Below are 24,474 nucleotides of genomic sequence, written 5' to 3'. Positions count from 1 at the left end.
ACTTAAAGAAGTGGTATAACTTCCAGAGCTTCCTGTGACCACTATTTCTTACCAGAAACATCCAAGAGACAGGGTGTTCCTTTTTAAATCGAGCCTTGAAGTCTGCACACCCTCACTTTTTGTCAACTTGGTTAAAGATGTTAAATTGGGCAGCCCAGGTGGCTCAGCGGTTTAGTGCCACCTTCGGCCCAGGGCCTGGTCCTGGAGTCTCTCGGGATCGAGTCCCACGTCAGGCTCCCTGCATGGAGCCTGCTTCTCCCTCTGCCTGTGTCTCTGCCTCTTTCTCTCTCTCTCTGGGAGTCTGTCATGAATAAATAAATGAAAAATCTTAAAAAAAATAAAGATGCTAAATTCTCTCATCTTTATTTTATTTAAAAAAAAATCCAGGGCAGATAAGTTTTCAAATAAAAAGACAAGGTTGGCATTGATAGAAAACAAGTTTAATTAAATACAAGGGGCAGTAGCTGTAAATATAAAACATAAAATCCAAAAAGCAGGGAAGTGGGGGAAACCCTGGGTTGCTAGGAGATCTAAAGGGAGTTCCTCCAGAAACATTCATGCAAACCTGTATTCAGAGTTTCTCCTGCACCTGTTCAGAGGCATATGCCTCACTCTTGGCCCCGGCACCTTATAAACACAGGAAACACACAATGTGCATCAGAACATAAACACACATTGAAACACCCACCCCTCCACACACCCACAGACACACACCCTGATTTAGCTCTTTAATTCAGTTTGCCTCCCTCTGTCCCCAAGGGTTTGAGAAAGAAAACTGTCAACCGAAGCACTTCACAAGAGCTTTACAATCCAGTGTGTACTGTCTTCCCCTCCTGGGCTTCGGCAGCTGTGGGATTAAGGGCCATTTACTTCCTGGAGTGGATGCCAAATAGGCAGTCAGGCGGCTGGCTTCCCCCTCCACTGTCCACTCATGAGACTCAGACCTTCCCAACCATGGAAACTTGGCTGCTGCTTTAAGGATGTTTCATACTTCAGGTCAGTGGAAATCAAAAGGAAACCCTGAAAAGGAGGCAATGGTGAAGACAATGTCATGACCAGGTCCTCCTGTGTCATACCCTACCCCCCGCTGTCCTCTTGTGAGTGCCTTAGACATAGGGACAAGCCACTTGGGATTATGGTCTCCTTATGTGACTTAAGCAGCTATGGAAGAGGAGGTGGGGAGGGAAGCAGGAGGGCAGGCTAGTGTATGAGATCTGAGAATTTCATCAGAATCTTACTTCCTGGGGCACCTTGGTGGCTCAGTGGTTGAGCATCTGCCTTTGGCTCAGGTTGTGATCCCAGGGTCCTGAGATCCAGTCCTGTATCAGGCTCTCCTGCAGGGATCCTGCTTCTCCCTCTGCCTATGTCTTTGCCTCTGTGTGCCTCTCATGAATAAATAAATAAAATCTAAAAAAAAAAAAAAAAAGAATCTTACTTCCTCTACCCTTTCCCCCTAAAAAAGCACCAAAATGGGGGGGAAAAAGGTGTTCTGGAGTTTGCTGATAATGATTAATAAGGAAGCGGCTCACAACAGATCCCTGAACCTCAAGGAGAGTCCTTTGGTTCAAGCAAAGGTTCACTGAGAGAATCAGAAGAGCCAGTCAGGTCTCTGCCAGGCCTCGGTATTCTCATTTGTAAAATAGGACTGCTAATCCCAGCCTTGCAGGTTGTTTTGTGGAATGCATGAAATAGAACACCACAGTGCACCTTCTCATAGTGTGTGGTGTGAATAAGCCTGGCTGCAAAGGGACTTGGTCTGATTTTTAAACTCAAGTTTAAATGCTTTTCATTGTTGATGGCAAGCTTTTTTTTTTTTAAGATTTATTTATTTTAGGGAGAGAGAGAGAGAGAGAGAGAGAGAGAGCAGACCAAGGGAGTGAGAACAAGAGTAGGGGGAGAGGGGCAGAGGGAGAAGGAGCAGAAGACTCCCCACTGAGCAGGGAGTCCAACGATGATATGGGACTCAATCCCAGGACCCTGAGATCATGACCTGAGCTGAAGGCAGATGCATAACCCACTGAGCCACCCAGGTGCCCTGACTGTAAGCTTTAAGAGCTAAATCTTTTGCCTATAAAATTCCTTGGGCTGGAAAAACACAAAGGAGAACAAAGTGGCATAAAACAGAGTAAGCAAAATAGGATGAGGCTTACTGTACTATGAAAAGAAATGGGGGCAGTGAAGAGAATATTCACATTCTTACCTCAAAAACTTCAACATCTGAATTGACAAATGAGATTTTGTGTGGGTTGGGCAGAGGAATTCCTTGCTGCAATTTTGCTAAAATACAGAACAGAATGTAAGATAACTAGGCACAGACACAGAAGTTTTGGCAAACTTTTTGTTTAGTTAAAGGTGAATAAGCAGCTTTTAAATAATCTATCTTTTCCTTCTTCCCGATTCTGTATTTTCATTCTATGTTCCTTACATTTTCCTGGTATAAATGCTTATTTTGTTAATAAAGTGCTTAATAAAAATGCGCAAGCAATTAGGTGCATTTGGATAGTAGAAAAATGCTGGCAACTTGTCCAATTTATATTTTGAAAACATCCTTATTAGTGGGTCTGAGAACATTTTATTCTCTGATACAAAATGTATTTTAACGAAGCCAAACTCAGGATGCTGTAGTTTGTGAACAACTGTATGAAGAGAGAGGACCTAGAATTGTCCTTCATTAAATCTGTCTATCCAGATGGTGGTCTGTGCGTAAGAACTGCAGAGATGTCTTCTGGGGAGATTAATCTCATTTCTGGCAGACCTGAAGGAGATTCTTTTACTGCCTCAGGAGAGCGGTTTCAATCTCCTTAACTCAACCAGAGTTTAGCCATTCTTTCTGAGTTCTGTGGGTAGTGTTACTAACAAGTCTTGGACCTGGAGTAACTAATTTTTCAACCACCTCCCTGATGGTACAAACTGTAAATTCTGGCATTGGCCTAGATTCACACAATCATATGATAGAAGTACAGGCTTTGGGGTGGAAAAACAATCCCCAACATTTAGCTAATGTCAGAGTCACATGTTTCCCAAGAATCCCCTTACCGTTGGCCAGTGGGAGGATTCCAAAGTGGAGAATGGAGGACAGAATATTCTCAAACCTCAAGACCTAAAATGAAAGGGGATACTAAATCAGTTGCCAAGTCAGGGCCTTTGAAAGTACCGTGCCTGGTCTGGACGTGCACTTTCCCAGACCTAATCATGACACAGGGCAATAATTAGAATCTCCTCATAGAGATAGTCTAGATTTCCAGACACTGAATGCTATTTTCTGGGAAACCATATTACACAGTTTCCCAATCTTTTTTCCTCTTTGAGGACGGACATTTCTACTCTCCTGTATGGTGGATCATGGTGACAACAGATGCAGAGGGACCACATGGTGCCAGCAAACATGGCAGCTTAGATATCTACTAAGACAATATAAACAATTATTAAGTATTCCAGTTAGTGGTCTTTCCTTACTTGAGGTCCTTTGTATTATGTGATGCTCTATAGTTAACAGTATCACCAGAATGTCCAATTTATCTTGAATAAAGTTGTTAAAATTTAGCAAAGTGTTAGTTCCTGGAGAGATTCAGGTATTAAAAATAAATGGACTATAGGGCACCTGCGTGGCTCAGTCAGTTGAGCACCTGACTTTTGGTTTTGGTTCAGTCACAATCCCGGGGTCATGGTCTCAGGGTCATAGGATTGGCAGGGTCAGGTGCCTTGCTCAGTGCAGAGTCTGCTGGAGACTCTCTCCCTCTCCACCCCCTCTCTGCTCCTCCCCTCTATATGCACGTGTGTGAGTGAGCTGTCTCTCTCATAAATAAAATATTAAAAAAATAAATGGACTATGATGAATATCAATTCACTCAGTGAATATATTTTGAACATCCTACATGCTTAGCAAAGCTTTGCAGCTTAGCAAGGAGGACTCTGAAGCTGACTTCCTAGGTTTAGCTCTTGTTTTTACCACTTCTGTGATTTTGGGAAAGTTCTTTAACCTCTGTGTGCCTCAGTTTCCTCTACTGTAAAATGAAAATAACAGCACTAATGTCATAGAGTTGATCTCAGGATTAAACAAGTTAATATTATGTTAAATGCCCAGTATATACCACTGTCATTTTTTTTTCTTCCAGAAATGTCATTATTAGCACTCCCTGTTGTTGATACTAAGCAGTTTCTTTGGGTCTTCCTGGAAGACTTGGACTTACTTCGCCCCTCTAGGCTCAGGAAATATTATTTCTCATAAATATTATTTATGAGAAAGTCAGCTAGGTGTTCTCACTGATTATAGTCTGTCATCCATCAAATGGCTATGCCTGGAGGTGCTAACTAAATGTCAATATCTGGCATGAAAGATGTAACTTATTTTCCAGCTTGTTGACACTAATGCCCTGTTCCTAATCTTCCCATCTTCTTTAAAATTAAAGAAATAAACATCTTGTTTGGTCTCCTGGATAAATTCTTGGGTTTCCTTGCTCTTTTCCTCAAATCTATTCCTCTCTTAATAGCTGCATCTGTTAAACACGATAATAAATTCGGTACTTATCATGTCCCAGTACTGCCTGGGAGAGATCAAGTGACCTGACCAAGGCCATACAGCCAGTAGGTGGAAGTTCACTCTTGCGGTTTGACCTCAGAGTTTGTGTATGTTACCATTATGCTATGCCGTCCCTTGACATAGAGGTGGCAATAACTGAAATTAACTTTTATAAAAATAATGGCCATCATTTATTTAATACCTACCATGTATTCAATGTGCTAAATGAATTTCACACATAATTCCAGCTAATCATCTCAACAACCCCAAGGCTGTAATCCCCAGCTACTTACACTGGCCATTCTCTTGGTTGGATTTATCTTTCTCTGTAATATTTTTCAGCATATAATATATATTTGCTTGTTGTCTTCCACCCTTCACCTATCTCACACATATCCACACATACATGTGCACGCACATGCACACACACACACACACACACACACACACACACACCAGAATAGGAGTGCCCAACAGCAGCACTATTGACATTTTGGGATGGATCCTTCTTTGCTGTGGGGTTGTCTTGTGCACTGTGGGATGGTAAGCAGCATCCTTGGTTTCTATCCACTAAGTGCCTATAACACCTCTCAGACTGTGACAACCAAAAATGTTTTCAGACACTGCCAAATGTTCCTGGGGGCAAAACTGGCCCTAGGTGAGAGCCACTGCTCTGGAATATAAGTGCCAGAAGGGTAGGGACACCAATAAGTGATTTGGCTGATCTTCCTGTAGTTTGTGGGGAGGGGTTTGTTTCCAAGTCACTGTTGGGATATGCTATTCCAATCAGGAGGTCACTAGGCTGGGGCCCCCAGAAAGGTATCTGCACAACCAGGCTTGATGCGATTTTAGGAGATGGCTTATTAAGGCTTCAACAAACTAACTTAATGATGGCCTTAATAATTTACAGATAGCCTTATCCTTTGGGAGTCCAGATCTTATATTTAACTCTTGAAGATTACTTTTCCAAAAAATGAAATCTCCCTGAAAATGCCTGTTTTCCCTCCAATATTACATAGGTCCTAGTTTTTAAAAAATTCTTGTAAAAGTCTTTCTGAATAGAGAAGAGTGAATTGGAGAGTTGCTGTCCTGCTTAAAAGTTAATGGAGTTGGTGGACAAGAAGTTACACAAGCAGTTTTAAAGTTAAAACCTACACTCATGGAGAAACCAAGTACTTAGAGGCTTAGGAAATAGTCATCCAGCTACTATAGAGGAAAATTATCATTTTTCCCTTGACAGGGAACTCTGAGCTCTGATTCCTACCTCAATATTGCTGCGACTGGACTCTGGCAAAGAGAGGCGGAATCTGAAACAAAACAAAACAACAAACATCAACAGGAAAAGTTTAAAGGGTGGAAGATTTAAAAACAACCATCTCAATAGAAAGGAACAAAAAGGAAAGGGGATTTTTTTTTAAAGGTCCATAAGCCACTATTTTAAAAAAACCACACAGACCGGTAAGGATATAGATTTCCACTATGACTTTACCCTGACATTTGCTGCTTAAGAAGTGGAGCTTCCTAGCAGAAGGCTTGGATTCGTAACCAGGATGGGTTCCCCAAGTGCATTTGCTATATGGGACTTACTGTTGGCAACCCGATTGCAGAGGAATCTTCAGAAACAGTTTTCAGCCTCCAGCCATATCACCCTGAGCGTGCCCAGTCCCATCTGATCTCCAAAGCTAAGCAGGGTGGGGCTTGGTTAGCACTTGGATGGGAGAAATAGTCTACAGGTCTTCTTGGTCTGAACTCCCAGAATACACACCTGATTTTTCATGCATTGTAATAATAAAATGAAGCACTTGTAATCAACAGGGAGGATCCCTTCACTTCACAGATGGGGAAACAGGTCCAATTAATTTAGGACCAGAACTCAGATCTCTTGATGCCCATCCCAAACCTTCCTTCTACTATAGGATCTTGCCTCACCTTGCTTTCCCCCTTAGCTTTCCATGGCTCACTTTTGCCAGGGGAAGAGTCTTACTTCTTTATTTGCCTTCTAATGGCTCCTCATCTCCAATCTTGGTCTTCCCCAGTCTGTCCTCCATATCATTCCCAGAGTGAGCTAAATGACAAGCATGTCTGATGAGGACTCACTCCTGTTCAAAGTCATTCAATGGCTTGAGTCCAAGTCACTTATATGGCACACAAACCTTTCTGTATTCTGGTGCCCAGCTGCCTGTCTGCTCTTGCTTCTTTTCATTCTCTACCTTGAATTTTATACTCAAGAACTGCTTAGTGCTATGCTGTTTTATTTATTATTTTATTTTTTTAAAAAGATTTTTATTTATCTATTCATAAGAGACACACAGAAAGGCTGAGACTCAGGCAGAGGGAGAAGCAGGCTCCTTGCAGGGAGCCTGATGTAGGGCTTAATCCCCGGACCCAAGGTCCAGAATCATGCCCTGAGCCAAAGGCAGACACTCAACTACTGAGCTACCCAAGTGCCCCTATCTTATTTTCTTGAATAGGCTCCACATCCAGCATGAAGCCCAAAACAGGGCTTGAACCCACAACCCTGAGATAGAGACCTGAACTGAGATCAAGAGTCGGCACTTAACTGATTGGGCCATTCAGGCACTCCTATGCTGTTTTATTACTCAGGCACTATAGGGACGCCTGGGTGGCTCAGCGGTTGACTGTCTGCCTTCAGTTCAGGTCATGATCCCATGGTCCTGGGATCAAGCCCTGCATCGGGCTCCCTGTGAGGAACTTGCTTTTCTCTCTGTGTCTCTCATGAATAAGTAAAAATCTTTAAAAAAAAAAAAAAAGGTCAGGCACTATATATCAGAGGTTAAAAAATGTGTTGGCTTCAAAACTAAAATCCTGAAAAATTAAAATTAACACATGCCCATAACAAGTAACATCATGGTGACTAGTCACTTTAACTCAACTCCACTGGTGGTTAAATTTACATTATATTTAATGTGGAATGCATTTGAATATATGCAATATATTTGGGGCTGGATTCTCCAAAATTAGAGTGGATAAGGTCATAAAGATCTTAAAACAACTGTAAAATATTTCCTTGAATATTCCATGATACTTCTGGCCTCTGTGTTTTTTGCTTATGCTGCTCCCTCTTTCTGAAATTGTTCCTCCCTTTTCTTGTTGACTGGTTAACTTTTTAAAATTGTTTAAGATTTAACTCAGGTGTTACCTCTTTCTGTTATTACATTTAAGGAGGAGACAGATATTAATGGGAGAGGTAAGTTTGCTTACTATCAGCCAATATCACGTTAATATGAATTGAGTTTTGCGACTGCTTTAAAGCGATAGGCAAGTTTGCTTACTATCAGCCAATATCACGTTAATATGAATTGAGTTTTGCGACTGCTTTAAAGCGATAGGCAAGCATAACTCTTTAAAAAGAGTTAAATCTGACAAAGATCAGAGATGGCATCAATGGCATTGTGGCTCAAACTGAGTCAGAATCGAGGACCAGAATCTTTAGGGCATCTTTAAAGGAAGTAAACTGGGCACCTAGGTGGCTCAGTGATTGAGCATCTACCTTCCTGTGGAGAGCCTGCTTCTCCCTCTGCCTGTGTCTCTGCCTCTCTGTGTCTCTCATGAATAAATAAATAAAATCTTTAAAAAAAATAAAGGAAGTAAGCTGAGCAGCTGAACAAACACTTGAAGTCACTGCTGGAGAAATGTGAGGGGGATGCTTCCCCTTGGCCACACTTTTATGATGGGCAACCCAAGCCAGGTTAGAAATTCTGGCGGAGCAAAGAGCACTCTGTCCTCCTTCTGAAAAACACTCAAGTGCAACTCTGCCCACTAGGTGGCGACTGAATTCAGTCTTTCATTCTCAAACCGAGCCCCTCAATCTGTTTCTTAATGCACTACTGCTACAAACTTTATTACAGAACCACAAAGTTGTTGGGGAGAAAGGGAGCTCAAGTAGTCCTACCTTGCAGACATATGTGAGTATAGCTTATTTAAAAAGTTTTGGAGAAGATTTACTGCCCTGATTGAAACCCAGAGCAAAAATCAAACAGTTTAGCATGTCAAATGATGGTGGGGTCATGATCCGGGTCCATATTGCAAATATGGCATAATGAAGTTCAAGTGGACCAAGGCACAGGCACTCACAATGCCATTCCTCCAACCCTGTGGCCATAGCAGACACTGAAAACCAATTCTCGCACTCAATATTATACAATAATTGTCTATTTGCCCTCTGACTCGGAACTCTATTGAGTCCAGAGCATGTCACATTTAGGCACTTAGTATTTATTCATTCAATCAATCATTCATCTGCCCAGAAGATACTTATCAAACACCTAATATATTTCAGCCCTGTGACGGGTTCTGGAGATAACGATTCTGAGTGAGACCAAATAACAGCCACTGCTCTCAGGTAGCTCAAAGCCTAATGGGGAGAGGCATACATTAATCAAGTAAGCCCACTGATGACGGTTTAATTACAGATTGAGATAAATGCTTCGAAGGAAAGAAAAAGTTCAGTAAGGCAAATAAGAGAGGAACCTGATCTAAATTGGCAGATGCAGGAAGGTTTCCAAGCTGGAATGTTTCCTTGAGCTGACATATGAAGGGTGAGCAAGAGTAAAAAGGCAAATTGGGATGGGGATCCTTGGGTGGCTCAGCGGTTTAGCGCCTGCCTTCAGCCCAGGATGTGATCCTGGAGACCTGGGATTGAGTCCCATATCAGGCTCCCTGCATGGAGCCTGCTCCTCCCTCTGCCTGTGGTGCTCTCCCTCTCTATTTATCTTAAGAGCAAGGAATCTATGGAGGGTTTCTAAAAAAAGGAGATGATGTCTGTGTTTTGTAAAGATCAGTCTGGCTGCAGTATGGAGAAAAGATAGGCAGACCAAGAGGTTTTCTAGGTGACCCTTCTATGCTCAGTAATGCTCTAGGCTATGTGAAGAATTTTAATTATAATTATGATGGACAGACAGAAGCTGTATGTATAGGAATCAATTAGGGAACAATGCAAAGCAGCATGTATTTGGTGCTCCTTTGTGGGTTTACACAGCACACTGACTTACTGCAGGACCTTCTAAGAAGGTCCGAAAAGGTGAAGAAACCAGTGTGGGTTGGAGGTAGGAGTGTGAGTGTGTGTGTGTGTGTGTGTGTGTATAAGATTTGGGGTGGGGGAGAATAAACTGCCCTTTGATAGAAGCACTCTGTACAGTACCATGTACAAGCACTCCACCATTTCCCTTAGGACTCAGTTTTTGCCTTTTAATCTGAGTGCTGCTCTCACCAGGCCATGGACCTGGAAGGTAGAAACAATTGCCTTTCTCTTTACTATCTGTATTAAGAACAGTATAGAGTACATAATAGGTGCTCAATAAATTGTCATTAATGAATTATAGATAAGTGAGCAAATAAAGGATGTGTGGGGAAGTGTTTAGTAGAATTGGGGTCACTCTGAGAGTGAGCCAGCCTAAAGCAGAATGTTCATTTTAGGGAGTTATGAGAGGTAAGACTGGCTTGCTTGGAAGGCAGTAGGAGAGCCTGACAAGCCCAGGCTGTGGATTTAATCCACGATGAAGCTTTTTTTTTTTAAGATTTATTTATCTATCTTAGAGAGGGAGGGAGAGAGAGAATGAGCGGGAGGGGCAGAGGGAGAGAGAATCCCAAGTAGATTCCACACTGAGCATGGAGCTTGATGTGGGGCTCAATCTCACAACCATGAGATCACGACCAGAGCCAAAACCAGGAGAGTCAGATGCCTAATCGACTGTGCCACCCAGGTGCTCCCAACAATGAAAGGTTTTAATTGTGAGGAATGTGTTCAACCCACACTGGTATTAAAGGAACCTTCTTGATGAGGAAGAGATCCTCAGTGTTTTATCTTCATTGCCTTCTACATTCTGGAAATTCCCCCAATAAATTTGGGAGAAGGCAAAGAAGTCATTTGGAGTTTCCTCCTCTGACGGTGGCCTCCCACGGTGGCATTCCCCTGCCCTGGCTTTCATAGTAGCTCAGAGGGAAGGTGGAGATGGCGGTTAGCCCAGGTGCTAAGCCTGTGTTCTGATGACTTGTCTAAAACATGGTTCTGACAAAAATTGAATCCATTCTTCCCAGACTGTTTTCCTTTCTGGGTATCTTTTCGGATGGCTTACATTGGGAAATGTTTATCTGCCCAAGCTGTGAGAATCGGGTGGTGATTCTATCTGCTTGTAGCCAGCTATCTTTGCATTCTCTGACCTGGAAGGGGTTGTAGTGTGTTTGTGTGTGTGTGTGTGTGTGTGTGCTGATGTTACTGGTGGGGGCCTAGTTTAGGAGTGTCCAATGCTTCACTCGTAGCAATGTCAAAATTGTTCCAAAGTTCTAAATGGCCTAACAATACTGTATATTTGATTGACTTGATCTTTGCATGCAATTAAGAAAAAGGGTTAGAATTTAGTCATCTATATGGTGACCAAAAAAAGGGTAAGTGTTGTTTAATTTGGTCTCAGAAATGTCTTCTATGTGAAGACAACCTGCATTGGGGTTATCTCCCAATAGAACTGTGTTTGGAACAAAAGTCTCAGTTGTAGATAGACCAGTACGAATTGGTTTATGACACTGAGGGCCAACTCTAAGGCCTTTTAAAGGCTGTCCTGACTTATCCTGTCTCTTGGGACCAATTTCTCCCTCTTATTTGGTCAAAATTTGATCCCAGAAGGGGAAAAGAGAATAAAACTCGACTGTTAGTAGTAACAAATATTTCTTGAGCACTGGTTATGTGGGGAACACTGCACTTTTCAGATATTACCTTGTCTACCCATACAACCGCTCTGTGGATAGGTGCTCTGTTTTGCTGATGAGGAAACTGATATTTAGGGAAATTGATTGACTTACCCAGGGTCACACAGCTAGCAAACGACAGAGATGGAATTCAAAATTAGACATGCCTGACTACAGGGCTGTGCTCTTAATTAGACATACTCATAGAGGTCACGATGATTACTTGAACTCTCTGCTTCTACTTTCTTTATTTCTCCCTTCACTCTATTTCTCAACGCAGCTGTGTGGAAAGCTATGTGCTTTTTCTTCCACTGCAGGTCACCCACTGCCTGTGGATTCTCATCTTCTATCAAATCTTCACATTGAGAAAGGACAGGCTTTCTGCTTCAATTTTGTGAGTTCACACTCATGGGTTTCCTCTTCTGGGCAAGGAAGGATATTTACTGTCTAAATCTTCTAAGTTTTTGCTAGGCACCACATCAAAGACAGTGTAATGTCGTAAGTGAACATTCATGGCTGTGAAAACCACTCATCCAGGTTCAAGTTCTGGTTCTGCCATTCAATAGCTCTGTGACATGAGCAAGTGATTTGACCTCTATAAACTGTAAAACAGGGATAATAAGCTATCTCCAGGTCTGTTCATTAAATCTACAGACACTGATTGAAGACCATGCCAGGTCCTAGAGATACTGGGTTGTGAGGTTTAAATAAAGTAATAAATGTGAAGTTCTTGGCACAGGACCAGTAGACAGTAAAGGCTCAATAATAAAGTAGTCATAAGTAGTAGAACAAAAGGCAATTTCTATAATAGCCATCACTGGGTGGAAAACAGGGGAATGAGGGGTTTCCTGAACAGGGTTTTTTTGAATAGGAGAACTCTTGAAATGATCTTTCCCTGGCTGAGGCCAGCTCCTAATTTTAAATAATAGCCATAGCCAACCTTGAACACTTAACAAGCACTTTACATGTATTAACTCATGTATTCCTGACAATAACCCCCTGAAGTGGATTGTATTATATCCTCATTTTAGAGAGAAGGAAATGGAGGCCCAGAGAGGTTAAGTAACCTACCTGAGACCCCACAGCTAATTAACAGCAGGGTGGGGATCTGAACCAGCTAGTCTGACTCTAAAGCCTGTGATCTCACTGCCTCTTTAAACTCACCACACTGGATTGGCCTTGATTTGTGTATCTGCTGCCTGTGTAGCCAGACTGGAGCAGCTCCAGAGACACATTCAGGCAGGGGATGTTTAGAAAGGTGTTTTGGGGGTTAGTATTCTGGGAGCCTAATTTGGTCTTCTCAGGGATGCCTCACTGATCCCCACCCCTCTTTACACCTCTTGGTGCTGTGTCTCTCTGAGCTCACCCAAGACCGAATCAGGCCATCTGTCTGGAAAAGCAGCACCTCTGGGACCAGGAATGGAGGCACTGGCCAGGGCAGTTGCAGGAGGTGGGGCTGCCCCTCCTGGGGCCACAGGTGAAGACACTCCTTCAGCACAGCCTCTGCTCTTCAGCAGTCTTTCACGGGCTGCTTTGGGACTGAGTGATGCCTGGTCTATCCTCCTTGTCCTCTTAGTGCCCGAGGTCTGCTGTAGAACCGCCTGCCAAAGCCACCCCCCAATACAATGCAGGTGACCTGTGCAGTGGGACACGGCCTCACTCAGAAGGGCCCATGCTTGGTTTAATGCCCTGCTGTCTCCATCTTGAAATCCTCCATAAGGTTTTGAACAAGGGGCTCCACATTTTCATTTTGCAGTGGGCCTTGCAAGTTAGGTAGCCAGTCCTGCTCAGACCCCTCTAAGGTCTCAGGAAGCTTCCCCGGCTGGAGAATCTAAGGGAGACCACAGGGGAATGCGGAGGACACTCCAGGAAGGCAGGAGTCTTAATCTCAGCCTGTGTTGGCCAGGTCAAAGCATGTTTATAGGCCGTAGGAAGCCAGAGAATGGATCCACATATTTCTTTGGGGGACATGCATTGAGCAGGTTGCAATCCTTTTTTGCAGTTACTCCTATAAGTAAACCTAAAGGCCTCTGAACATGCAGTCTCTAACCAAGACGAACGCTGGAGAGGAGAGTCTGACTGATTTAAGCAGAGAAGTGAATCTGGTTTCTTTCTTTGTTCCTTAAGGTTTCTCTTACTGGCCACAAGCCTGAAGCCCCATACTTATGAAATCCTTACTTCCATCCTGCCAGTAAAGCAGACCCTTGCTCAAGGGCACACATGGTTTCTCCCTTCTCAAGAGCTTGCTGCCTCAATCAGTGGCCCTGTCCCCTTCATCCCCCATCCCTCCAGATTTCTAGTCCCCCTTTCCTATCAGCCCTGTCCACAGGCTGCAGATGGAGGACTCTGGCCTCTCAGATGCTGCCTCTCCCTCATCCACCACCCCTTTCCTCCTCCTCTCCTGTGCTCTGGCTTCCATCCTCTCAACTATTAAAACTGCCATCCCTAAGATGACTTATCAAGATTCAGAATTTCATCAGCCTTGACCTTGTGGAGATAGGGACATGTTATGACTTCAGGGGCCTTAGGTACTTTTGCCTCTGGGACTCCTTCCTCCATAAAGAGATATTAAAATTATATTGGAAGGCTATGTTGTTATAAAGATAAGTATAATCCAGCAGGATTCTGTTCATTTTTAAATTCTTATTTTAAAATATATTAAAACACTTTCATGGGGTCCCTAAAGTATCCATGGGCTCTAGGCTCTGCGCCTGCTGAGAATAACGGAGAAATCAGCCCTGTGTTGCAGAGTTGGGTAAAATGTAATAAAGCCTTCTTGAAATCTTTTATCTCTGGGAAACCATACTGCCTTTTTTGTTGTTGTTCCTTTTATTGGGAAAATAATATAGTTACAAAGAAAATTTTAAGGAGAAAACCCTTGCTCAATCCCATATCCTAACGCAGCTCTTCATTTGTGATTCAGTTTCTCATCCAGATGGAAAGCTATTTTACATATCTGACTGCTGTGTTCACACAATTTTGTATTCTCTTTGTCCTATTTAATATCATTTTATTGAAAGTACCTTCCATGTTTCTGTACTAACAGCTTCATAACCATCCAGCTGACTTACGGTGATTGACTTACTTTTCCTTTCTGTTGATTTCCTGTTTTTTTTCCAGACTCTGCTTTCTCTGGCAGAGAATTTTTATAGAATTTCTTTTCCCTTCTGTGGGTTTCGTCTGGGCCATTTGGTCACTCTGATTATCATTCCTCCTCCCCCCAGATAGTTTGATTCATAGCTTCAACTGTTGCCTTCACAGGGCCAAGGAAAATGGGCTTTGCAGACAGTTCTTCTCAATGGCAATTACTTTCCAATTGTCTGTGGACGTGACCTCTCTGATCCCTTTCATAGCGCATGGAGTTCATTTGAGAGCCAGCTAGGCCACTGCGCATGGTTTTGTTAGACTCCATGTTCTAGTAATCGGGTCAGAGGGTCAGAGCCTGAAGGTACCTCATAGATGACCTCAGTCCAACTTCAGTATTTTACAGACAAGGAGACTGAGCCACAAAGAGGTTCATAAATTTGATCATGGTTCTAGAACCAGTGGCTAGGGATTTGACATTTTATTCCTCAACCTCAAAGTTTCATGCTCTTTCCTCAATAGCATGCTACCTGAAGTTGTTGATGAGGATCTTTTTTTTTTTAAGATTTTATTTATTTATTCATGAGAGATGGAGAGGGAATGAGAGAGAGAGAGAGAGAGAGAGAGAGGCAGAGACACAGGCAGAGGGAGAAGCAGGCTCCATGCAGGGAGCCTGACGTGGGACTTAATCCCAGGTCACCAGGATCACGCACTGGGCTGAAGGCGGCGCTAAAGCACTGGGCCACAGGGGCTGCCCTGATGAGGATCTTTTATGTATATTATGGTACCATTAGAATGTGAGTTTATATTATGGAACTATATTTACACTTATTTGGCCACTCATTTTATCTGAACATTATCTAATGGGAAGAAAAAAAGAAAGGCTCCACACCACAGTTTTTAGTGAAGCCCATACTTTAAAATCATCTGGATCACGACAAGAGGAGCGTCTAAGTGATTCATGTTCTGTCTAGTGGTAACTTCCCCTGTTCTGTTTATGTTCACTTTGTGTCTATGGGCTGCTGAATCACTTATAACTAAGGTTTTCAACAGTCGAATCAACTAAACTTACCTGTTCAGAGACAACGAGCAGACCAGTCTTTGTCCCAAGATAACCAGGCCAACACTAGTACTAGCAACCTGCAGACAACAAAAGCGTTCGTTACTAAGAGGATTGACTCTGTCTATTTTGGCCACAAATATCATTTCTTGTAGTAACTCCACTTTCCCTCTCATTGCTAAGAGATACTGGAAAGAAATAGCTTGAAAATGTACTCTTGCAGATAGGAAACCTAACTATAATGACTTTTTAAGGATCTCCCTTAAATTATTTTTCTATTTTTTTCCTAAGGTCTTTTCTCATGTACTGTGTATGTGTTTGTGTGTGCACATGTACATGTGTGTGTGACATTTTGCTTAGATTCATAGTAGTCCTTTTCTGTTGTATTGCATTTGGCCTTCATCTGCTCAAATAACCTTGAATTCCATCCTGATTGACTTATTTTGGGAAAAAAAGAGTCAGTTATCAATGTAACTGCAGTGGCAGGAAGGGCACACAGGAAGCAGAGGAAGGGAAGAGCTATTTTACCCTGGAGGGGGTGTGAGCACTGGCCTCCCATACTGCTCCCAGCCCAGTCTCACCTCTGTCCTCACCCCTAATTGATGAATCAGACCTTGCGCCCCCAGATACTGAGCAGAGCACTGTTGGTCAGTGGCCCCACTGTAGGAACAGGACTGGTGTTCACAGTCTGCCCTCCTGCCCCTCTTGCAGGCTTACAAAATCCATGGACACAATGGCTTCAGCAGTTGAGTTCTCAGGCTGGGTGAGGATCACGATGGAGGCAGGGATGTCCAGGGTGAAGTTACCAGGTAGCAAACTGATCACGGGAGGCTCCGTTGCCATGACCCGTACCATGAAGGGCTGGGACAAGATGTAGATTTCTGCAATCTGCCAATGTTCAGGGAAAGAAGTGACCAGGGAGTTGAGTTGATAAGGGGAAATCACAAATTTGGGGTGCCTGGATGATTAAATCTGACATCATGCAGTTAGAATACAAACAAAACTCTTTAATAATCATGACACCAGCACCAACACACAAAACAAATAATAACAACAGCTGACATTCACTGAATATATACAAATTATTTGGTTTAATCTTCACAAAATCCCTCTGGGTGGATGCTGTCAGAATCCCTGTTTCACAGCTGAAGACAGGGGGTCTTTTGTTAAATAATTTCCTTAACTTCTGAATGAATAAATTGAAGAACTGGGATTCACAACCAGGTCTGTCTGACTCAAGATCCTTGCTCTAAAACCAGGATGCTCAGAGCATCTCTCTGTTCTCAAGACCAAACCTGAGCTTTCAGTACACTGTGTTCAGTATCCAGGTGCTGTGAAGGCATGATATTAATATTTTCTAACATTGAAAATATTAATTAGTGCCCAAACATGGGCACTATTCCCCCATTTCCCATTCAAACTGATTATTTCAAATGTAAACCTTATGGAAGGGACAGTTGATTTATTTTGTAAACTTATAATGCCTTTAATAGTACCTTGTTTAGTAAATATTTGTGGCTATTTTATTAAAAGAAAAGAAAAGTCTTGGGGTGCCTGGGTGGCACAGTCAGTTGGGTGTCTGACTCTTGGTTTTAGCTCAGGTTGTGACATCAAGCCCTTTTTCAGGCTCATGCTCCGCGTAGAGTGTGCGTAAGACTCTCTCTGCCTCTCCCTCTGCCCCTACCCTCTACTCACATGCTCTCTTTCAAATAAATAAATAAATAAATCTTTAACAAAAGAAAAAAAATCTCTTCAGAATGGAAAGATGGACTCAGATTGGACCAAAAAGCAAGAGAAAGAACCCATAAATCCTCCAGAAGTAACTGCAATGAATCCAAATACACTACACCAAGGAGCCAAACTCTCAGTACTTACCCGGGAGAGCATGTTGCCAAGACCTTGAGAGTTTTGAACCAAATGGTTGGAAATCTGGAAAATCAAGACCATCATGTTACTCTAAGATTTTTACCTGGTTCTCTTTTTAGGGAAAACTTAACTTTCCTTATATTTTTATGAGTCATGAAGTTGTTACACCAACAATCAATTAGTGTTTAAAGGTGGCCTATCATTTTATAGCCTAGCCATAGGAAATCTGAGGTCCAGAGAAGTACAGTAACTTGCCCAAGGTCACATAGGAAGTGCCTTTTAAACTTGGCAACACTGTTTATGTTATATATGTATGATCCAGGTGTAAATATCCGACAGTGGTTAACAATAAGTCTTGTATTATTGCCCATCTTTTCAGAGATTACTGACAAAGGATGCTTAAGTAATTTATCTTCATGGATGGATGGTTTCCAAATCTGAAGCTAGAGCTTTCTAATTCTCAGTAGTCTATGGCAGCCAGTGCTACCACACCTAGAATTTTGAATTCAAATTTTATAACCATTTGTATAATTAAGACCCATGGAATGAGAAGATTAGTAGGAGATGCTTAATAAAAGTCATTGGTTGACTGCCCGGAGAGAGTGTTCTCATCATACAAGGGAGGGGCATGGCAAAGAGAATTCATGAGTATGTGTCCTATTACCAGTCATTGTAGATAAGTCAGTTGAAATTACCAATAGGAAAAGTTTGTATTGGCATAACACAAGGCATAATAATAATACTAACAACAATAATAAGCAACACTTAAAGAACACTTATGCTGTGCTAGGCATTGCTCTGAATGCTTTACATATATTTAAACCTCTCTAAAGTCCATATCAACCTTGTGAGTATGGAATTATTATTCCCATTTTTAAAATGATGATGCTCTGGCCCAGAGAAATTAAATAAATTGAAGATGCCCAAAGTTACAGGCCATGAGTGGCGGAGGGGAGTCTTGGCATTATTTAACATCAGTCTAGAACAGTGACCTGGTATCATACACAACTGAAATTAGCAGATCTGGAGACCCAACAACTCCCCAGCTAATAACAGTATTCAGTTCACAATTACTTCATTCATGGCCTGCTAGGGTTGATAGTCTAAGTTTTTAGACTTAAAAAGGCCAGGAAATAGAAACTATGACATAAAATTCCCATAATGGGCTACTTATAATAAGACTAAATGCTAGTGTTGATTGTTCCATCCATTAACTCTCCTCACCTCTTTCATGGAGAGAGTGACGTTGAAGGCCCCAGCTATAAAGTAAGCAAAGGATGCAGATTTAAAGAAAAACTCGGAGATTCCAACATAGAGCATAGAGTCACTGCGTTCTGGCAGCGCAAAAGGAACTGGCAAGAAGGGGGGGTCAGTGAGGTTGTCCAGTGGGTAGAATACACCCTGTGGGAAAACAGAGAGAAAGATCAGTGTATCAGTTCAAGACTTGGGTATAGCGCACTAATGAAGGTGGATCTGCTTATGTCAGAATCAGGAAAATACCAGAAACTCAGTAGGGATTAAAAGACCACAGGGCCTTTTGACTCCTTGATCAATGACTGTGGTTTCACAGCTCTGATGACTTCTTGAGTATATATGGACATGTCTGTCCATGCTGGGGTGTAACCTTCTCTCAGAAAGCAGGTGCATTTTAACTGGATGCACAGATCTACCTAGTTCTTGAGGTGCTATGTAAAGATGCTAAACCCTTGACCTTCAAACTCTATGACTGCTGAGCATCTGGGGTATCAGAGACTCAGAAGGACCCAGGACTCTCAATGGGCTAAAGCATTTCTGTGGCATTCCTGATGCTGCCTTCAGTGGCTATAGGGTGTTATTCTAAAATGGTGTCTTGAGTAACATTTAGCTGAGTTTAGTGACTCTAAGTGATTGAAGTATAAGTCAATATGCACTTAAAAAAAAAACACTGATATTAACTTTGGGGCAAAACTAAGCATAAAGAAAATTAATCTCTCTTCCAGAATCAGCAAACACCATCTTTGCATGTGAATGGATCTGAACGAGGTCAAGAGCCCTCTGTTAAATTGGCTAACCTGACAGGAACAGGGGTATTGATACGTATAATCTACTGATGTGTTAAGTTCTGATACACGCAGAGCCACTCTACCTGCTGCCTCTTAGCCACAGACCTATCCCCAGAGACAGAGTCACCATGATACTTTGCTTGGAGAAAGCAGTCATATGTTGGGCAAATCTAAACCATCATTTACCAATCAATAAAATGTTGAAGGGTCTTTGAAAGAGCATATGTATGAGGAAATTGCTTGAAAGGACATTAAATTATTTGAAGGGTATGTAGTGATAGTTCCTTCTGCACATAATATTTGTTTTTCGAATACTGGCTGTTGATAGCCAGGATGTGAATTTTTTTTTATAAATTTATTTTTTATTGGTGTTCAATTTGCCAACATATAGAATAACACCCAGTGCTCATTCCGTCAAGTGCCCACCTCAGTGCCCATCACCCAGACCACCCCTAGTTCGTTTCCCAGAGTTAGGAGTCTTTCATGTTCTGTCTCCCTTTCTGATATTTCCCACTCATTTTTTCTCCTTTCCCCTTTATTCCCTTTCACTACTTCTTACATTCCCCAAATGAATGAGACCATATAATGTTTGTCCTTCCCCAATTGACTTATTTCACTTAGCATAATACCCTCCAGTTCATCCACGTTGAAGCAAATGGTGGGTATTTGTCGTTTTTAATGGCTGAGTAATATTCCATCGTATACATAAACCACATCTTCTTTACAGGATGCGGATTCTGGTGATGATATAGTTACCTTCAAATTCAGCTCGATATAATTCTCAGTAATTTCCGGAGAACTGATGAGGGAATAATCCAGCAGAGTATAGTTGTCAATCTTGGTTAAAACTAAAAAACAAATAAAAATGAAAATTTATATTTATTAAAGACATAGTATAGCATCTGATTATTATCTATCAGAGCAACATAATTTTAATTCTCTGTTATTTAAAATAACAATTACCTTTATTTCACAAGTAATACATGCTTGCTTTTCAAAACCCAGGATGGGTAAGTAAATCGAAAAAAGAAAGTCAAAGGGAAGATTATAAGATTATAATCTGCATTTTTTTTTTAGATTTTATCTATTTATTCATGAGAGACACACAAACAGAGGCAGAGACATAGGCAGAGGGAGAAGCAAGTGCCCTGCTAGGAGCCCAACACGGGACTCAATCCCAGGACCCTGGGATCAGGGCCTGAGCCGAAGGCAGACACTCAACCACTGAGCCACCCAGGCATGCCAAGTCAAACCCTTTTTCATCACATTAGACTGAGAGAAACATCAGTAAAATTTTGTTGTATAGCCTTTTATGTGCAGGTACATACAAACACAATGCACATATACCCATATTTTTAAAAAAGAAAATTAGACAAACAAAAGTCACTTGTTAATATTAAGCCACATATTAGGTTGGTGTCATGAGAGACTTTCAAGTTCTATGTTATAGCCTTCTATATAGTTAGAACTTTAATGTTTTACAATGAGTCTGTATTACTGTTATCATTAGCAATAATTTTTAAAAAGAAATGTTGTGAAAGATAGACAGGGATAAAATTCCCTAAGTTAAAGAGGCCAAGAAAATTGTCATGCACAGTCTATTAATTCAGTTCATTTTTTTGTATTATCGTTTTCAGAGCACAGCAGAAGAGGCCAGGGGACCAAAGGACAGTAAGTGGAGTTTGTAGGAAGCACGATTGCAGACGAGAGAGTGAGGTAGAGAAACTTGCCCATGGCAAGCTAGAGCATGGGAGTCTTCAACAAGTTCTTTCCTTACTACATATTCCTCTTTCCCTACCTCCCGAATCCATCCTTTTTTTCATCCATCTGCACCCAGTCCAATCTACTTGTCCAGCCACTGTGCAACCCTTCATTGACCCAATATTCATTCACCTAGTGTGGGTTAGGCACTTTGCCTGGTGCTGGGGACATGGTCAAAGTCCCTGTGCCTGTGGGACTACTAGCCTGGGGGAAGAGTCAGACATTATTATAATACAGGATAGTAAGAGTAGGTCTAAAACTGAGCTCCTGATGGTCCTTCTACAGACTTATGCTTATAATCTTCTCCATCTTGGTAACTGGTGATTTCCCTTCTCTCCATTTTTTTAGTCACATAAATGAAAATATGGAGTCATCCTTGACTTCCCTCATGACCCACGTGCAGTGTTGGCAAATACTACTGTCTCTACCTTCAAGGTACAACCAGAACCTGAGCATATTCTGCCATCTTCATCACTCCATCCAGGTCAACTGCCATCACGGCTCACGCAGGTCAATGCAGTAGCCTCTTAGGTGGTCTCCCTGCTTCCACCCTTGCCCCATTCCTGTTTGTTGTGAATAGATGGAAGCCAGGGTGATCTCCTTACAATATAAGTCAGATCATGCAAGCCCTGTTCAGAACTCTCTGAAGACTTCTCATCTCAGACTAAGAGCCAGTCTTTGTATGGAGCTGCAGAGTCCTGAAGACCTGAGCAGTGCTTTCCCCCACTCTGACCTCATCTCTGGCTGCCCTTCCCCCTCATATTGTTCCCACTATGGCCTCCTCACAGTTTCTCCAACACACTTGGCATGTTCCTACATGGGCCCTTGAGCTTGCCCATTCCTGTATCTGAAGTGTTCTTTGTCCAGATTAGGAGTGGTTCACTCTCTACTCCATTCAAATTCTTACTGTAATGTCACCTGCTCAGTGATATCTTTCCTGGCCATCCGATTTTAACAGAAACACTTCCCCAGCTCCTTTTCTACTTTATCCTTCTTCTTATCACTTAGCCCATCAGTATCATAGATTTAACTTATTATCTTGCTTGCTGTCTGTCTCCTCTGACTAGTCCCATGAGGGCAGGGATTTCTATCTTCTGGGCTTACTGTTGCATTCCCAGTACCAAGAACAGCACCCCACCCAGGCTCTTACCGGTTCTCAGTACACTATTGGTAAATGAATGAATGGATGGAGAGCAAAGAGAGATATATGCCCAAAGTGTCATGTGAGCACACAGGAGGCAAAACTTTGGGGTGCAGGCTATTGGGTTTGACTTCTCAGATAACACTATGTCTGAGCTGAGCCTTAAAAGATAATGAGGAGTGGGCAAGACTAAGGATGGCTCAGGGGTAGGAAGTGGAAGGGACTGGACCCCTCAGGGCTTAGTGCAGTACTGGCAAAGAAGTAGGTGTTCAATAAATATCTCATAAATGAACAAATGAATTGGTAAAGGGGAGGGGAAGCTCTTCTAGGCAGGGAGGGCAGCATGAGCCAAGTAAGGGGCATGGGGGCAGTAGAAGCAGTTTGTGAGAGCAGAAAAAGGTATTAGATGAGGCCGAGAGAGGTAAGTTGAGCCAGAGCATGATGGGCAGGTCTTGTAGTCCTTTATGTTAAAGCATTTGGACTTGATCCTGAGGCAAAAAGGAATCACTAAAGGAGTTAGAACGGGGTGGGAAGGGGATAACTTGGTTGAGACTAGCACGACTCATTCTAAAGAGGATGAACTTAGTGTCAGAGCTGGCATTTCCCATGGCTCTAGTTTGCAGAGACTAAAGCAGGTAGAAGGTAGTAAGAGAACCATCCTGAAGAGGCAGTTCTGGGACTCACCCTCTAGCATGCTGAGATTGGCATTCAGGGCTTCCACCTCACTCGTGATAATGGGACAGAGCTGGCCATAAAAGGAATAAAAGAACTGTAGGTTATCACATTGCACTTGAAACCTCTATTTATGGGCCTAGACCTTGCAAACAAAGGCCTTCTGGTTAGGAACCATTCTCCCTTTGGTCATAAGGACTTTCCCTGAAATTGATGCCTCTGGGCCACACGTTATGTATGTATGGGTGGCATGTCATTGAATGCTGGCTAAACTTCAGAGCAACCAGGACTATACCCAGTTAGTCCAATAAAAGAATGGGCCCTCGGCTTTTCTTCCTGTGGCATGACAGGACATGTGCCCAGTGCATTTGGTGTGGTCACATCTGAGGACCTTTGGCTATGCCTTTCCTGGCTGCGGGGATGCCACAGCCTCCTGCCTCCTCTGTCAGTGGTTCCATTCTCTGCTCAGAGAGGTAAAAGCTGGGGGCTTCACTTTCCCACTTGGCTGGCTTGAGAGCCCATTAGTCAGACATATATTTGGATCAGAACCCCTTTTGGAGTTAGAAAATCAATCTTGAATTGGGCTCAAGCTTGTCTTTAGGAAGGAGGAAGAGTACTGACATGGGTGGGCTTCTGTGTGCCAGGCGTGTGCGAAGTACTCAGTATGACAGTTACTAGCAGACGCTTGGAAGCCTGGGGTCGACTCCCTTGGTAAGTTATTTGTACTCTGTCCTCAGTTTCCTCATCTGCAACATGAGGATGATAACTGTACCTATTTCATCATGTTGTTGTGAGGAGAAATAGAAGTAATTGGGGCTGCCTGGGTGGCTCAGTGGTTTAGTGCCTGCCTTCAGCCCAAAGCATGATCCTGGAGTCCCAGGATTGAGTCCCGCATCAGGTTCCCTCCATGGAGCCTGCTTCTCCCTCTGCCTAGGTCTCTGCCCCTCTCTATGTGTGTCTTTCATGAATAAATAAATAAAATATTTTTAAAAAAGAAGTAATCCATGTACTATTGCTTAGCACATAGCAAGCATTCCATAAATGTCAACTGTTGTGTTTTAACCCCATTTTGGCCTCATGATAATGCTGACAGGTGAGCACCCTTGTCCCCTGTCATAAATGGGAAACCTGAAGCTTAGAGATCTTTAGTGAGTTGCAGAACTGGGACTTGGAACCTAGATAGTCGTGGTCTAAGCATTCTTTTCTGTTTTCCTGTGGCACAAAGGGAATACTAGAAACAAAGCATCCATGATCTCTAAGTCTTAGGCAAACTTCAGGTAAACTTAGCTACTGGCTTCCTGTTAGAGGCCAAAGAACCACACTTGGTCTCCAACAGAGGAGGGATGGTGAGTATGGGGTCCTTGAGCCGACAGGCTTTCCCTGTCATTCTCCAACAGGCATGTGCACTGGTGCTCATTACCCGCCAGGTGAGAAGGGAGAAGGCCCGTGCAACTTTGGAGTCCCCTGAGCAGCAGGTAACCTCCTTGGACAAGCTGCTGAATGTGTTTGAGTGTTGATTTCCTTGGTGATGTTTATCAAGCACTGACTGCCTATCAAGCATGAGGGGAATGGAGGGTTCTAGATACTGTTCTTGCCCTTTCATTTCCTGTCCTCATCCTTCTCCTTG

General features: G+C 42.6%; 1 protein-coding gene across 13 annotated transcripts in view; it reads right to left on the bottom strand.

Moving 5' to 3' along the window:
• Positions 1 to 418: 418 nt before the first annotated feature.
• The window catches only part of BPIFC (BPI fold containing family C), a 60,394-nt gene continuing 36,338 nt past the window's right edge, over positions 419 to 24,474 (bottom strand). For 11 of the 13 annotated variants that reach the window (XM_077914732.1, XM_077914736.1, XM_077914734.1 and 8 more), the window contains 10 exons: positions 22,860 to 22,920; positions 20,030 to 20,121; positions 18,456 to 18,632; positions 17,241 to 17,294; positions 16,083 to 16,253; positions 15,378 to 15,445; positions 5,784 to 5,826; positions 3,037 to 3,100; positions 2,201 to 2,277; positions 419 to 1,020 (listed from right to left, as the gene is read on the bottom strand). In XM_077914732.1, the coding sequence (XP_077770858.1) occupies positions 898 to 1,020; positions 2,201 to 2,277; positions 3,037 to 3,100; positions 5,784 to 5,826; positions 15,378 to 15,445; positions 16,083 to 16,253; positions 17,241 to 17,294; positions 18,456 to 18,632; positions 20,030 to 20,121; positions 22,860 to 22,920 (930 nt within the window). In that variant the 3' untranslated portion in view covers positions 419 to 897. Of the gene's footprint in view, positions 1,021 to 1,238; positions 1,408 to 2,200; positions 2,278 to 3,036; positions 3,101 to 5,783; positions 5,827 to 15,377; positions 15,446 to 16,082; positions 16,254 to 17,240; positions 17,295 to 18,455; positions 18,633 to 20,029; positions 20,122 to 22,859; positions 22,921 to 24,474 lie in introns of all 13 variants that reach the window. The other 2 variants (XR_013389169.1, XR_013389170.1) reach the window with 2 other exon arrangements.

Source organism: Canis aureus, chromosome 11 (genome assembly GCF_053574225.1).
Source record: "Canis aureus isolate CA01 chromosome 11, VMU_Caureus_v.1.0, whole genome shotgun sequence".
In the NCBI taxonomy this organism is placed as follows: Eukaryota; Metazoa; Chordata; class Mammalia; order Carnivora; family Canidae; genus Canis; species Canis aureus.
This window is presented reverse-complemented; position numbering and strand designations above follow the sequence as displayed.